The 15,913-nt window shown below is 40.5% G+C and overlaps 1 protein-coding gene across 1 annotated transcript; it reads left to right on the top strand.

The window, feature by feature from the left end:
- Positions 1–569: 569 nt before the first annotated feature.
- On the top strand, positions 570–14,150 carry ints6l (integrator complex subunit 6 like). Its single transcript, XM_030396805.1, has 18 exons — positions 570–873; positions 996–1,073; positions 4,252–4,401; positions 6,131–6,220; positions 6,372–6,555; positions 6,668–6,796; positions 7,376–7,539; positions 7,987–8,139; positions 8,399–8,531; positions 8,841–8,935; positions 9,045–9,155; positions 9,904–10,119; positions 10,243–10,369; positions 10,583–10,725; positions 10,821–11,052; positions 11,146–11,511; positions 11,609–11,702; positions 11,874–14,150. Exons 1-18 carry the CDS (start codon positions 763–765, stop codon positions 11,974–11,976), a joined length of 2,679 nt encoding a protein of 892 aa, XP_030252665.1. The 5' UTR covers positions 570–762; the 3' UTR covers positions 11,977–14,150.
- Positions 14,151–15,913: the final 1,763 nt, after the last annotated feature.

Genomic DNA, 15,913 nt, shown 5'->3' with positions numbered 1-15,913 from the left:
ATTTTGTCTTGATTATGCCATATGCAGCACAAAATGCGCATGCCGTAAATATGAATCTTGATACCTAAACTCAAGCAGTCTCCAACTAAAATGTCGTTGTTTGTTTGATTAGATTATGTAAGTGCATATGTTTTTGTAGTGTTGTTAAACTGAAGGACGGATCTTTTTTGCATGTCTTTGAACGCATCAAACGAGTGACATGAGAGGGAGTTGTGTGTGTGTGTGTGTGTGTGTGTGTGTGTTTGTGGAGGAGGGGTGCGAGGCAATTGGCAACTAATATCAAGATATTTCAGGTCTCTAAACATGATCTATACAAACATTACTATCAGTTTACTGGTTTTAAACCTGGCAGACCATACTTTTGAATATCCGGCCGTTTAGCGCATACGCGCGCGCGCGCACACACACACACACACGAGCGAAAGGGTAAGCGGATGTACTGTATACACGAGCCATGTCGACCTCGTTATATATTTATATATTACAGAGGGCGTGGTCAGTTGAATTGGGCTCAGCCAATGGCGTCGTAGTGGAGGGAGCGGGGCGTTCCATTCGGTTAGGAGCAGAAGTTGAACAGCGCGAGCTGAGACAGAGCTCTAGAAAGGCAGCCAGAGAGAGCGCAGAGGCAACGGCCCTCTTCTGGAGGGGGGGCTTATTATAACAAATATATACACACATGTGTGAACTGTTTGGCCGCACGATAGGTCATATGTGGACAACAGTTATTTTAGAAAAGCATACAACCGCGGCTTTACATTTAAAATGCCTATTTTACTTTTCCTCTTAGACACGTCCGCCTCTATGAATCAGCGCACTTATTTGGGTACGACGTATCTGGACGTTGCTAAAGGCGCGGTTGAGGTCTTTATGAAGGTAAAGAACGATTTTACCCCGACTTTTTTCAGCAAGTATGCACCTTTGGAGAGCTTAGGGTTCCGTGGACAAGACTGGTCGAAATTAATATATATGTTGTTTTGGTTTTCTTTTTTTGACAGCTGCGTGCCCGAGACCCGGCTAGTAGAGGCGACAGGTACATGCTAGTTACATTCGATGATCCACCATACGGAGTGAAGGTAATTAGCAACTGATACAATTTTTACATTTGACAAGTCGAACGTATTTTTCTGTCAGTGAGACTTTATTGTCCTTCTGGTTTGTAGTCAGTGTTGGGCGCCTCTCCGGTGGCGAAAAACGGCATTATTTTTGCTCCAAATACCCGCAGACCCGGAGCTGCACTGCCTCCGACCATCCAGCGGACATTTTGCTTTTGTGTTGAGAAAAGTCTCGGGCGTTGAGATGGAGGCGGAGAGATTTATTATCGCCTATGACGTCGCTCTTTTTTTGAAAGTACAGTGGCTAGATTGGTCAAGAAGCCCGCCAATCATCCTCTACTCCTCCCCTTGCATCATCCGCGCATTACTATTGGTCAATCTGGGCTGAAAGTTCATAAACCCTCTTCATCATGAGAATTTTTTTTTAATTTTCATGTGAGTTCGCTTGAAGAACATTTTCATTATTCAGATGATAATTATTTTTGATAATTATTATTATTATACCGACTTTATGAGCACTATGCCCAGCATACAAACACTCTAGTTTTTACATACACACACACACATCCACCAAATCAAAACAAAACAACATGTGAATCACTGCAACAAGATCAGGGGTTCCATATCAACAAAGCTATCCTCACAACTAAGCTTTTTATGCCCAATAAAGTGCAATCCTAAGTACCCGCATGAACCCCCAGAGTCCCTGATCTGCTCCAGTGACTTGTCTTCAATATAAGTCTCTTGGCCTGCCTAACTCTGTCTACAAACAACATTACTACTACTCAACAAAACATGCTGAGTACTTTTATTCCATCTATGCTTGAAGGGCTTTAAAATAGTTTGCTTTTGTCATGTACTCTTGTTTTTTTATTTATTTTTTATTTTATCTTAAAAGTAGTTGCTGGTGTGCAAACGTGCATATGTTATAAAGTGCAAGTCAACATGTACTTGTTTTGACAACTTAAATCTGTATTAGTTATTTTTCTCACAAACTTTTTTTAAAAACATTTTTTAAGATCAATTTTTGTGTACGTCGCTGCACCTTTCAAACAGCTGCAGTGCACCAGCACAGAAGCGATGATATTACAGCACATATCATGCTTATTAAATACAGACCTAATGATAATGTGGTGTAATATTTCACACTTTTGTCCAAGCAGTGGGGATGCACGCACTTCTCATGATCATACAAGCAAGAAAGAAAATGGAAATCTATGAATAATTAATCATGTGGGAGGAGTGGGAATGTAGGAGAAGTGGATGAAAAATTTAGCTTGTAAAATGAATTATTCTTATTTTATGAGCTGATTCCAGGTTTTCTCTTGTACAATTAATCAAAACATTGAACTAGCTGTGATTTATGTATTCAATTATACTTTTGACTAGTCAATTATTAATTGTCCGGCTTCTTACATTTTTTACTTTTGATTATATTTTCGAACACATTTTAGGTAAAGTAACATAAAATTAAATGCTTTTTATAGGACAATGGTACTATTATATCCCTTATTTTTTGGTGGATTGACCAAGCTTTTTTACCACTTCCTCTCCTCAGCTATGATGTGAATCAAACATGTAAAAGACAGTTTTTAGCACAATATATTTAGTTTTATACCTTTGACTTACAACACAGACTTATTTTAGTAGTGAGTCTTTTCAGCTAATGTGTTATTGTTGCTTAGCTTTTATATTAAAAGTTTTGTTAGAACAAAGTTACTATCAGGCTTTATCTGGCTCTTTATTGACCTCCAAATGGACCAGTTCGAGCTCACTGCATCAGCCCCTAAAGCATTATTGTGTGATTTTTATATTGTTACTGTAGGCGTATTTGTAGGACTGGGGTCGTGACAAAATGTTACAGGTAGATGTTGTCATTTATGTGTTTCTTCATACTTCATTCAGTCATTGACCTTGCAGTATTTGAAATCAGATCACTGGCTGATGTTTCCCAGCCAAATAATCATGTGTTTGACATCAGAGCAATATAATCCGACACCTGATTCTCCTCCCTCACCTAAAATTACCCAGGTGCAGCTGTCTGAAGTGCTATTCCCTTGTTTCATAGTCAGTCCTCAATTCCTCTTCCTCCTGCTCTTCCTCTCTCTTTTGCCTCCTTTGTTGTTTCTGCCGGCTGTGTGCTATGAGGATTATGGTGAAAGGACAAGGTTATGCTGAATGGTGCTGCTCTGATTGCACAGTTACAGAGAGGCAATAAATTGTTGATGTACAGGGAGAGAGAGGAGGTTGGTCAAGAAGAAAATAGAAATATTCTGTAGTCTGAATTATTGAGTGCAAGCTAAGCCTTACACTTCCACTGGCCTACACAAGGGTCTATGTCTGGGTTATTACTTGTCTACTATCACTGGGATTGTCTTCCACATACAGTTTTGCCTCAATGATGTTGCTTGTATGTCTGTGTAATATTCATCTAACGTCTTTCATGTGACACAAGAAATTCCACCGAAATCATGGCTTTGGAATGATATCCCATGACAATCTAAAAATCTAGACACTGGCCTAATTCAGAGCACACATGATGATACTGGCACTTCAAGTTTTTTCTCCCTTTCTCTTCATCTCTCTCTGTGTGTCTCCCCCTCCTTCTCTCCCGATAAAGGAAGTGGTAAGCTTGCAGGTCATCCTTAGATTAAGCATGAAGCTGCAGCAGTAAGGTACTTGACCCTGCTGGAGAAAAGTCCAAGAGCAGTAACACACCCACAAGCTCTCCTATGGGAGTATATCTCCGTCAGTACGGAGGACAGGCTGCAGGGGGAAGAGGAGTATTTTTGGGTGCTTGTCATGTATGACAATTTTTTCCAGCAGCCCCATTCAGCTCAAATGTGGGCCTGCATTTCAACAATATTGGCATCTATTTCCAGAGCTTGACATAACCTGATATCATTGCATTGTTACTCTTTGGTTGTTATCCTGCACAGAGAATCAATGGGCTGCTAAGACATACCAGTCTTACCCAAGGTAGCAGTCATACGCTTGACATCAATCAGTTTGTGGTTGTCAGTGAACAAAACTCCTTCTGTTTTCCTTTGTAATTACATATTATGGGTATCTGTTGGTGTGGATCTATTTCGGTTTGCGGTTGTTCACCATGCACTGAGGCTTCAGGCTTCTTCTGCTGCTACTGTGTTGTGTGTTTTCTGTGCAGTGCATTCAGCACACTGTCCGTGTATGTTTGCAGGCTGGCTGGAAGGAGAACCACGCCACCTTCATGTGCGAGCTGAAGAACCTGCAGGCATCTGGGCTTACCACATTAGGTCATGCCCTTCGCACAGCCTTTGACCTGCTTAACCTCAATCGTCTCGTCTCAGGCATAGACAACTATGGACAGGTATTTGACAACATCCTGGTATGCGTTTTTTTTGGCAGCAGTCTTATCTGCTGTCATAAGAGAAAGTAAAAATAGTTTAGATAGGGTTTTGTAGTTTTTTAAGGTTTGACAGTCATTTTTATTAGAGCGGCAATTATTAGTCATTTGATTTAATAGTCCATTATCAGAATGACTGTTGATCAGACAAAAAGAGCGATGTGATGTAATTTATGTGTACATTAATGGACATATTTCAGTCTGTAAGACCCAGCATCTGACTGATTAAGAAAATAAAAAGCAGATTTATCAATAACGAGCAAAACATGTTTGTTGCACCTTCAATTTAAAGTGGCATTATTTAGATTAAAATAATACAATATTACAATTTTGAGGTAATAATACAAACTCAGAAATATTTGTGTTCTCCATAGATGAATAAACAAGCTGTCCTCAGAGGAAAATAAGGTCCAGAACACTGTTTGAAGCTAGAGAGATGCCAGGGTCCAAATATAAAACCGTATGAAATTGTGTAGTGCTTTTAAGGTCTGCTTGTTTGTTCTGTCATGAAAACAGAGTTTGTTTAGGCATAAAAAAATCAGTTGATGAAGATCGTTCTCTTCTGATTACAGTTTCTTCCCCCACAACTACAGAGTGCGCCTTTAATGATTACTCACAGAATATGTTTAGATACAATGACTGTATAAAACACACAGGTGTCTGTCTTTTTTAGTTTTGATTGTGGTTGGAAACACGGCATCAGGTACACATTTAATACCCTAAGCATACAGATTGACTAGAACACAACAACATGCCCTGTTTCTAGTATACCATGTATCGGTTATCATTTAGTGGTGGATTGGTTGTGTAATAGGCAGACCAAGAAAACCAGTAAGATGGCCTAGAAACACAGAGATGCTGATTTTAGTCCAAGAAAAGTTGATAATAACACAAGTGGAGGAAGTTAAGTGCCTGTGAGCAAAGCATTTTAAAGCTGATTCCACAAGACAAAATTAGGTCTGACAAAGCAGCAAGAAAGTGAGTGTGAAACAAGGCCTTCCTGATACAGCCACCATACACAGGACAAATTGAGGTTTTGATAACGATTGTGACAAAGCTTTCAGTCGGCAGGCTTTATTCCCTTACCTGGAGACGAGGGAGAAGAATATTGACTCTTGATTGCAGCTTAATCCACTCCATCCTGCCTCAGTGAGCACTGTCATCAGCTCCTTGCACACATCTCTCCTCCAAACCCCTGCCTGGAGCCAAAGATAGACTACTATGCTCTAGTAGTGATTCAAGTACTATGCATTGTGTGTGTATGTGTGTAAATCCACTGATGCATTCTCTGTATGTTTGAATTAGACAAGGCTGACCCCTGCAGCAGAGTGGAAGAGGCCTCTGTCCTTAACAAGTAACACAAGGACACTCTGCAGTTTACAGCTACAAGATTACAAGCTGCAGCATACAGTTCATATTAGTATCCAGGAGGTTATCAGTGGTGTGATGCCAACACCATGCTAATTGTTGTGTTAAATTTAATCTGCGTACAGTATATATACGTATATTTTGCATGACTGTAAGCCGAAGAGTCTGGTTACATCTTGTGTTTTAAAATCTCTTTGAGACACAGAGCCCAGACAATGTGTTTGGTTTGGAACATAACAAAAGAAAGCAGTTTGGTGAGAGAAATCAGGGTCAATGTTTGGCTGAACTGTAATTTAATTGCTGGGTGTTACTGTTTCCCTCTCAGGGTCGTAACCCCTTCTTCCTTGAGCCATCTGTGATCATCACTATCACTGATGGGAACAAGCTCACACACAGCTCTGGGGTGCCAGATGAGGTGAGAACAAAAAAAATGCAGTAGTTCCACCAATTTAGTGTTTGTTGTAATGCGTTCAGACTTGACGGACGATTAAAAAATGGTGACCTATGCCAGATTTCTCCTAAAAAACTTCTTATCCTTGTCTATTTTTACCCTGTCTGTTGTCTAGCTGCACCTGCCTCTGAACTCTCCGTTGGCAGGCAGTGAGCTGACCAAAGAGCCCTTTCGCTGGGACCAGCGTCTGTTTGCGTTGGTGCTGAGGCTGCCAGGAGCAGCCACACCAGACAACGAGCAGCTTGGCAGTGTCCCCACAGATGAGTCTGCCATCACCCAGATGTGTGAAGTCACTGGAGGTTCATCATTTTCTTACCATTTCTTTTCATAATCATCATGTGTCTGTGCTTTTTTGAGGCAGTCATAAGCAGTCATTTTATTATCGACATTAAACTCCCATCTCTCTCTCAGGGCGATCATACTGCGTGCGGACACAGAGGATGCTGAACCAGTGTCTGGAGTCTCTGGTCCAAAAGGTTCAAAGTGGTGTTGTTATTAATTTTGAGAAGACAGGGCCAGATCCCCCACTTGTTGGGGAAGGTGAGTTATTGGATTATCAGACTGAACTGACAAAAAAATGTAGTCTTGTCCTCTAAATAGTTATGGACACATTTACAACCATTAAGAGCAGTTTAAAAACATTAAGTCTTTAAGTCAATAAATGTTGTTATCCACAAAATGGTTCACTACCAAAGAACCCAGTCAAGTGCATAGAGCATGAATCAAACTGCTCATGCACTCTGTGAGAAGTGAGTTTTATTGAGTCTCTGAGCACATTATCTCATCACATTTCATGCAGGGAGTGAGAGTAAACATACTGTGGGCAGTAAACCAGCTGAAAGCAGAAGAGACTCTTCTCACCCTGGATCACCACAGTGCAGTTTTTCGCTGAAAGGAGAACTGAGTGCATTCTCTCGATCAGCCAAATATGAAAGAGCATAAAAGCTGAGAATTTTGACTCATAATAATTATACTGGTAAAAGGAGAGATTCCAGTTTGTATTGTATGTTATAAACAGACAGTTTGAGGGGCAACTAGAAGTTGGTAGAAAAGCTTATTCATACCAGTGACTCAGGTTGTCAGTTGTTGTTGATTGTTTGTGTTTTGTTATTTTTACAGACAGCTCAGTGGAGTTGAGTCGTCCTGTGTCATCCTTTGGCTCACAGCCGTGGCACAGTTGCCACAAACTCATCTATGTGCGACCAAACCCAAAAACGGGGGTTCCAGTTGGGCACTGGCCCATACCAGAGTCCTTCTGGCCCGACCAGAATTCTCCCACCCTGGTGAGCAGACGGGGTTAAAATGTGTCAGGAGCACCTAAGGTTAATCTGTTTGCAGGTTATCTTTTAATGAACTGGGTTTATGACTTTATGTGCAGGTAAACCTGAATACGTACACAATAAATGAACACTGCAGGCTGTCTTTGACATTATTCTGTTCACCCCACATTTGCAGTGTGTGTGTAGATTTCCCCAGCAGAGACACATTTACACACTTTCTCTTTAACTTCACCTTGTCTCTCTTATTTTACTGCCCTTCTATCTTTTATTGGCAGTTCTCCTTTTCTGAGCCAGTAACTTTGACCTACAGCTGGTATAATCAAGCGTCCAACTCTGCAAACATCTCTTATTTCCATTATCTGTTGCATTTAGCAAAGACATAACACTGGTCCATGCCACAGATAAACATGTCTTACAGTTTCCTCACTGATCTCCATCTCTTCTTCCCAGCCACCTCGCACTGCACACCCTGTGGTGCGTTTCTCTTGTGTGGATTGTGAGCCCATGGTGATTGACAAGCTTCCCTTTGACAAGTATGAACTGGAGCCATCTCCACTCACCCAATTCGTTTTGGAAAGGAAGTCTCCACACATGTGCTGGCAGGTATAGTAGATATTCAAACACCCATCCGCTTCTGTTGGCTTGTTTTTACTGTCACTGGTTTTGCCTCTGGGAATTTTACAGAAATGAGAAATAGTAATCAGGCTGCCAGCTTAATTCAAAACATATTTTTCGTTTGTTTGTTATGAATTAGTAATGAACCTTTCATGAAGTCTCTGAGCCCGATTTTCTGAAGTTTGATTTTTTGCAGTTAAATAACCCAAATTATATTTGACTTTATAATTTTCCTTGTTGTCCTCAGGTGTTTGTTAGCAGCAGTGCGAAGCAGAATGACCTGGGGCAGCCATTTGGCTACCTTAAAGCCAGCACCACTCTCACCTGTGTCAACCTGTTTGTCATGCCTTACAATTACCCAGTCCTTCTCCCACTCCTAGGTAAGACAGATGGCAGTAAAGCGTTTCTTTAAAGTGGCCTCAAAACTTCTGGGTCAGTAAATCTGAGCCTTCCTTTTCTGGGTCACCTCATCATCCACAATCTTTTTTTTCTCCCCTGATTGTCTTTACCTATAAACATAGTCACACATAACAACAACAACAACAGCTTAATCAACAGTTCATCTTTAATAATTCTGTTCAACAAATAGATATGTTGGGGTATTTTGGGACATTTAAAAGGATAAATGGTAGTGTGTATTTGTTGCAGCAGGAGGTGGATGTCTGACTTCTTTCTTTGTCTCCTTTCAGATGATTTGTTTAAAGTGCACAAACTAAAATCAAACCTCAAGTGGCGGCAGGCTTTTGAGATGTACCTGAAGACAATGCCTCCATACTACCTCTTGGTAAACTAATGCTGTGTCATGCTGCTTTTAGTAAACATTCAGTACATGGATTTATGATGTTTCTGCGTTTAACTAACATCCACAGTTTCCTCTTGCTATCTTCTGACAGCCCTTGAAAAAGGCATTGAGGATGATGGGGGCGCCTAACCTTATTGCCGAAACTTTGGACTGTGGCCTCAGTTACAGTGTTATCTCCTACCTGAAGAAGCTCAGCCAGCAGGTACAGTTAGCATAACTCAACATCAAAACATGTGATGAAAACTCTGGAAATTGATTGGCAGATTTAGGAAACAACTAAACACACATGGCAACCACATAAGTTATATAAGGTGATAGTATCATGAATGGGTATGAAAGGGGCATCTGAAAGGCTCAGTTGTTCACAAGCAAGGGTGGGGTGAGGTTTATCTATTTGTGAAACACATGATTGTATAAAGGACAGAAAACAGTGTCCCAACTTTCCAGAATGGGGCATGTAGTACATATATGAATATGTCTATAGTCTAAATGGCCAAAATATCACAGATTATCAAGAATCATGCCTGCTTTCTCTGCCTTAAAGATAGTCAACACTGACATTGTGAATGTTCATAAAATGAAAGTGTTCAATGCAATTGATCTTACTTTGTCATCCAAACACAAGGCGAACAAGCTCTTCCTCTTTGTTCTGTTGTGTGGGAGAGGAGCTGCATTGTGTTTAGACCATTATTATTGATGTAAACATATTGCTGCAGTGTTTGAGTTCAGCAGACGGCTTGTAAACACTGTTAGTATAAAGAAAGCAAGCATGAAGTGTGAAATAATTTGTTTAATAAAAGATCTAACATAGAAAAATGCGCAACAAACTGCTTTGATGTGTCTGTTCTGTAAACAGTTTTCCTTACCAAAGTCTCATTCCAGTCTGAACTCAAGCACCTGACAAGACTTGTTAAGTGTATCGTTTCTCTCCCTGTTTTGTTGGTATAAAGGCAAAGATGGAGTCAGATCGCCTGATCGTGTCTGTGGGGAAGAAGGCTCCACAAGAAACTGGCATCAAGGTGAAGAACCACTCCAACTCCCTCTCTCTGGCCCACCGCCGGGACTTCAAGCAGTTGCTGCAGGGAATCACCGGGGAGGGGCCCCTTCGTCTGGTGGATATGAACTTCAAAGAGTTTGCTGGCTTCCAGATCGCCCTGCTCAACAAGGTAGATTGAGGACAGAAAGGACATGTCTGAAAAGCATGTCATACTTATGGTGGATGGGAAAGTTGAAGGAAATACGGGGGTAGTGTGCTTTTTCTCAGACTGTACATGCTGATGTGTTCACAGGATGTAAAACCTCAAGCTTATCGAAATGCCTATGATATCCCAAGGCGGAACCTTCTGGATCAGCTCACCCGAATGCGCTCCAATTTGCTGCGGACGTCACAAAAACTAATACGAGGGCAAGACGAAGGTATAAAATCCTACTGTTAAAGTTATTTTGACTGCTTTTGTCCTGCCCAATCCTGATGAAAGCAACACTCAAATGTCAATTCCAAAGGAGGAAATACAATTGCAAAAAAATTAAATTAAATTGTGCCAAAATAGCAACAAAAATACTGTAAGAAATCCTGTATTGTTACTTAAGTATTTGATTGATTTTAATAAGATTTTCTGTGGTTGTCAGACTATCTGCACAGTATCCCGGTGGCACAGATGGGAAACTATCAGGAGTACCTTAAAATGATGCCTTCTCCTCTGAGAGAGATCGACCCTGACCAACCCAAACGCTTGCACACATTTGGGAATCCTTTCAAGCAGGATAAGAAGGTAAAAATACATCAACACAAAACATTTTATATATACACAATGAGGTTTCTTTGTTCAATATTTGACCTCTCTTTAATGTTTGTTTTCTCGTTAAGGGGATGATGATCGATGAGGCTGATGAGTTTGTAGCAGGTCCTCAAAATAAGAAAAGGGTCAGTTCTGGTGATCCGAACTCAGGCGTCACTATGAAGAGAAGGCGGAGTATGTCCCCGTTACTGCGGCGGCCACAGACACCACCAGGCAGCCCCAACCATGTGGTCGTGGGAAAGAGTCCAGCAGGGGTTCAAGGGCAGCAGAACCTCCTCAAACCCATCCCACAGCATAAAGGTAAGAACCTGGAACATGAGATGCATAGGAAATGAGGATATGATTGAAAATGTGCACTGAATTTGTAATTTGTTGTATTCGTTACCGTGACAGGAGTGGATAGCAACAACATGGTGGTCACTGAGAGTAACGGAGATGGGGTTCTTGGGCCTGAATCGGGGGAAATCTGGCCCGCAGAGCTGGACACTGTTGCAGAGAACCAAACATCATTGAGCCTGGAGGACAATGCCGGCTTGGGAGAGGATGTCAACATGATGGAGGAGAAACTTGTGGAAGATGATGTAGACGAGCAGCCGCTGGAGGAGAAACACAACTGTGAGCGACTGAGTCCACAGAGCCTCCTAGAGGACCCTGAAGCTGACCCCACAGTGCTAGAGACCATATATATAGCCCCACTAGATGGCAGCCAAGCTGAGCTGAGGAGTCGGGTCATCAAGGAGGTCCGCAAACCTGGGAGAAGTGTGTATAAGCCATTACAATCATTTTTATTGTAACCTGTTGAAGTCAGTGTCATATTGGGAACATATGTCTCTCAATTTGGTGTGTTTTTTCTCAGACTATGAGGCGATACTCAGACTACTGCAGCAGGTGAAAGGACCGGCAAATGTTCAAAAGTACTTCATCCAGCATGCTATCAGAGAGGCCATTAGGTAAGAAACAATGACTCATTTTATTCTTTTTAAAAGAATTATGCTGAGTGGAGGTGTTTTCTTGAAGCACAGCTGTTAGCAATGACTAATATTTTCATATCCTTGTAAATTCTGTCCACCGACACAAGTCACTCCTAGCCTTCTCTCTAATGTCCTTTGCCACTCTCACAGGTTCAAGAAGCGGGTGCTGATCCAACAACTAGAGATAGCCCTCGCTAAAGTGGATGAGAAGCACACGGCATCTTCACAGCTTCCAAATGATCATGGCAGTTAGTGAAGAAGCCAACCTTGGGACTAAAAACAGGAACAAGGCTCCTTTCGTCTGAAGTTTTGACCGTCAGATTCACCACCACAAAAGAGAGTTAAGAGACCTCAGAAAGATAATTTGGGGACCTAGGAGAGTAAAGGACAAATGCACTGATAGTAAATGGTCCCACTGTCCCTGTTCTGTTGCATCACATTCTGTTAGAGGTGGAGGGTGAGGGGTTTAAATGAAGGAGCAGCCTTCAGTACAGATCCACTCCAGATTAGTAAAGAGACTTTAAATATAATCCTCTTTATATTGACAGATGCCTTACACATGCATATGGCTTTTGTCTGTATCGGCAAATTGTTTATTTGACACACACAGACACACACATACACTCCGTTAGACAGATACACAATAAGCCGTCAGATCCTCATATAATAGAGTGGGGGATGGACAGAGTCATTCCTGTTATTCTGCAGAAACAGATCATTCTTCAGCTGGTCTGAAAAGTGTTTGGTCCACCTAGGTATACCTTGGATTGTGAGTGTTCTATCTGCATAAAGAATGAGGTACAGACAATAATTGCGTTTTTCTGTACCAGACTGATCCTGTTATCTGATATTTTCCTAGCCATATCACCTCATACTGATATGCATTTGCATTAAAGGGTAACTCCACCAGTTTTACGTGTATACAGTGTGTTAAGAGGTCTTGAGGAGTAATACTGAATACATGAAAAAAGTACTACAGAGACTTTTGTGGCTCCAGAAGAAGCTGCATGTACTTGGATACATAACTGCCAGTAATGTCATTCAGTGGCTGAATTGCATTATGGGTAATGTATGCACCAGGTTTTGAAAAGGAAGAAGAATGTGTGAAGGTGACATTGTTTTTGATCATTTTTAAACTGCCTATGATGAGTCTAACAGTGTAATAGGAATTAAATTGTAACCCAGTGGATAAAGTGCCTACATTACCAACAATGCAATGTAGCCACTGAATGACATCACTGGATGCAATTAATCAGATTACATGCAGCTTCCTCTGGAGCCACAAAAGACTTCGTACTACTTTTTTCACAAGTAGTACTTTAATGTGTCAAAATCAGTGGAGTTACCCTTTAAGGGCAGGCAATATGCATAGAATCTATGAGTTTCTATGTAATTTAATGTTAAAGTAGCAATATGTATTGTGATATATCGCCAATTTTCTTGATATTCAATTGAGAAACAATTGAAAGATCAATTAGTCAGTCTATTTTTGGCTAATCCAGTTGATAAAATAACAGAAAAATCTCGGTACAACATCTGTTGATGCAAAAATATCTGCATATCCAGTACTGCCATACTAAAGTGATAGGTACCTCAGTTTAACTGATATGGCATATTTCTCACATTTCTCTCTTCTCATGGTATATCTTGTCTTGTTCAACCAAATTCACATTTTTTCTTTCAGTCATCAAGTCCAACAAAGTTTAGCCTTCACACATGTCTCTTTTATCCTAATTAATTGGCTTTAAAATTTCCAAATTGGGTCCATTTTCCTACAATTTGACATTTATGTTGACAACCTTTTATACAGCAGTGCTTTCTAAAGCTGGAGCTGGACAGCAGTAGTGTAAAGATGTACTACTGAGTTGGACTGTTCATGAAATTCCCTCCACAAGATGATTGTTTACTGGTTTATTGATTGAGGATCATTATCCTGTTTCCTGCCATTACAGCAATAGAAGTTCAGTGAATGCAGCTGTTGGAATCCATTTAGAGATTTCTACTCCAACACACACACACACACACTCAGCGTCCTGTAAATCTTCCTCCACAGCACCACAAACACTCCACTGATTCCCAGAATCACAACTTCCTTATGAGGAATTTCAGCATCTGTCAGGCTCAGTCGACAGTCACCTGCTATTTAACAGCCAATAATCTGCCCTCTGCTGCTTTCTACATGAACCCATTCTACATGCTCATCCTCTGTTACCCTCGTTTTTTATGACAGATGTACACTACTTTTTAATGTTCATAAGGAATAGAGATTATTTTTGTGAATTTGTTTATTTCAGAGTATAAGAAATATTTTGAATTAAATGTTTAAAGCCAATTTTGTAAACTGTTAAATACGTATATAAAATGGAAAGTTTTATGAACCTTCTCTTTTTTTAACAAAACAAAAAATAAACCAGTGGTAGAATGGTATCTCCTGTTTTTGTGTGCAAGTGTGTGTGCGTGTACACTTAACACCTTAAAGACTAAAAGCCTACAGTGCCATCACATTTGGACATTAAAAAAGAAACTTGTTAATATTCGGTAAAGTATTGTTTTATCTACAGATGTGAAACTGCCTGATATTTGTGCTGAAGAACAAGGTTTGGTGTTTAACACAGAAACAAAACAATCTCTGATTAAATAAATCTCTTATCCTTTACAAAAATGAACCAGAATTCTTCCTTGGATGAAGAACATTCACTGCAGTCGTTTTTCAGCAGTTGTCTTGGACATATTTTAATAGATGAATCAATGCATCCAACTAAAGTAGCATTTGTAGTTATTTGGAAATAACCTCTATTCAAATGTGTTTCAATGCAAATCAAATGGGGGATGTGAACATTTTCATTTTGTGCTGCTCAAGACTATCAGATTTGGTGCAGCTTTCCTTACAACTCGGTTTAGAAGTTCAGCTTCTGCTGCCACCTAGAGGCCACCATGAGCAATTGGTCAGTTGGAATTTTGTGTGATGCAGCAGTCCAGCAACAAGGTCACAGGTACATCTCTGCATAGGAGCTTTTTTTCATCCCATAAACTATGGACCAATCAGTGATACCATCAGTAGAAATGTGTTCCCTTTTGGCAGAAGCAACCTCTCATTGGAACAAAGCAAAAATTTGATTCAGACAACTTGTAAAATCAGTATGCATTTTATTAAATTAAAAACATCTGTTGAATCTTAACAAAATGTAAAATGAAGGAAAAACAAACTTCACCAAAATTAATGTACCATTACTTTCTAGTTCTCCATAGTGTTCGCAGTATCATTAGAGCGTCTGCCCTAATGTTTCCTGTTCTCACATCTCACCTTGAATCGATTTCCTGTGTCCTAACTCAAACGTCTTTAATGAATACAGGATGTTCAAATGAGTCTTTATGCTTCCAGGAAATCATCAAGGAAATAAATGGGTCCTACGTTTATACAACAAAACTCGTTTCGGTTGACAAAATGTATCTCAGACAGCTGCAGAGGACTGATGTGTGGATGAAATGGAACAGTAACAAAACAGACGTTTTTATGCCCCTCAAACAAAGAATATACAAAGGACAGCAAGATCCCAGTTCAGTTCAGAGGGGACAAAAAGGGGAAATGTCTCTGTATCTTAAGACTCCAAAGCGATTACATACTGTATATACAAACAAAATCGGCTTGAAAAACTGAAGGGTTGGCACAGTCAGTGTCGAATATGGTGGTGACCACTTGTATGGACAGAGATGCATGTTTGGACAGCATATTAGTTTATGTACAAATACAAATTTAAAGTAGAGGGAGATTAATGCTCTCTTGCTCCCTCTGTCTAACAAAAACAAATTTTATCTGAAGTGGATGATGTCACAGGCAGGAAAAGGCCAGTCTCAGTGCAAATGCTCCAGCTTGCGTAGCCGTATGGGGTTGGGAAGAGCTTGCTGGTTGCGTACAGAGGTGGGCTCCTCCTCCGGTGAGCGGAATAGCACCCGACCCCGGTGATTGAAAAGGTAAAAAGACGGGTGGTTCCTCAGTGTATCGAATGTTCTAAAAAAATGAAAAAGGACAAAGTTATGAAAACACATAGAAATAGACCAATATTACAACCAGTTCTTCTTTACATATTAGCAAAGGAATATTGACCTGCTTTCAAACAGACATTCACATGCTGGACACTTAAGGCAGCAGGTGCACTGTAATGTAGTGATGTCATGATTATCTATTGGTT

This window comes from Sparus aurata, chromosome 18 (assembly GCF_900880675.1).
Source record: "Sparus aurata chromosome 18, fSpaAur1.1, whole genome shotgun sequence".
Lineage (NCBI taxonomy): Eukaryota > Metazoa > Chordata > Actinopteri > Spariformes > Sparidae > Sparus > Sparus aurata.
Note: the sequence above shows the minus strand (reverse complement) of the source record. Positions and strands in the feature narration are given on the sequence as shown.

Excerpts from the sequence above, each read along its gene's own strand:
- ints6l (XM_030396805.1), top strand. The coding sequence starts at position 763 with ATGCCTATTTTACTTTTCCTCTTAGACACGTCCGCCTCTATGAATCAG. Across the intron at positions 6,221-6,371 it reads GCTCTGGGGTGCCAGATGAG|CTGCACCTGCCTCTGAACTC; the intron begins GTGAGAACAAAA and ends TCTGTTGTCTAG. Across the intron at positions 6,556-6,667 it reads GATGTGTGAAGTCACTGGAG|GGCGATCATACTGCGTGCGG; the intron begins GTTCATCATTTT and ends TCTCTCTCTCAG.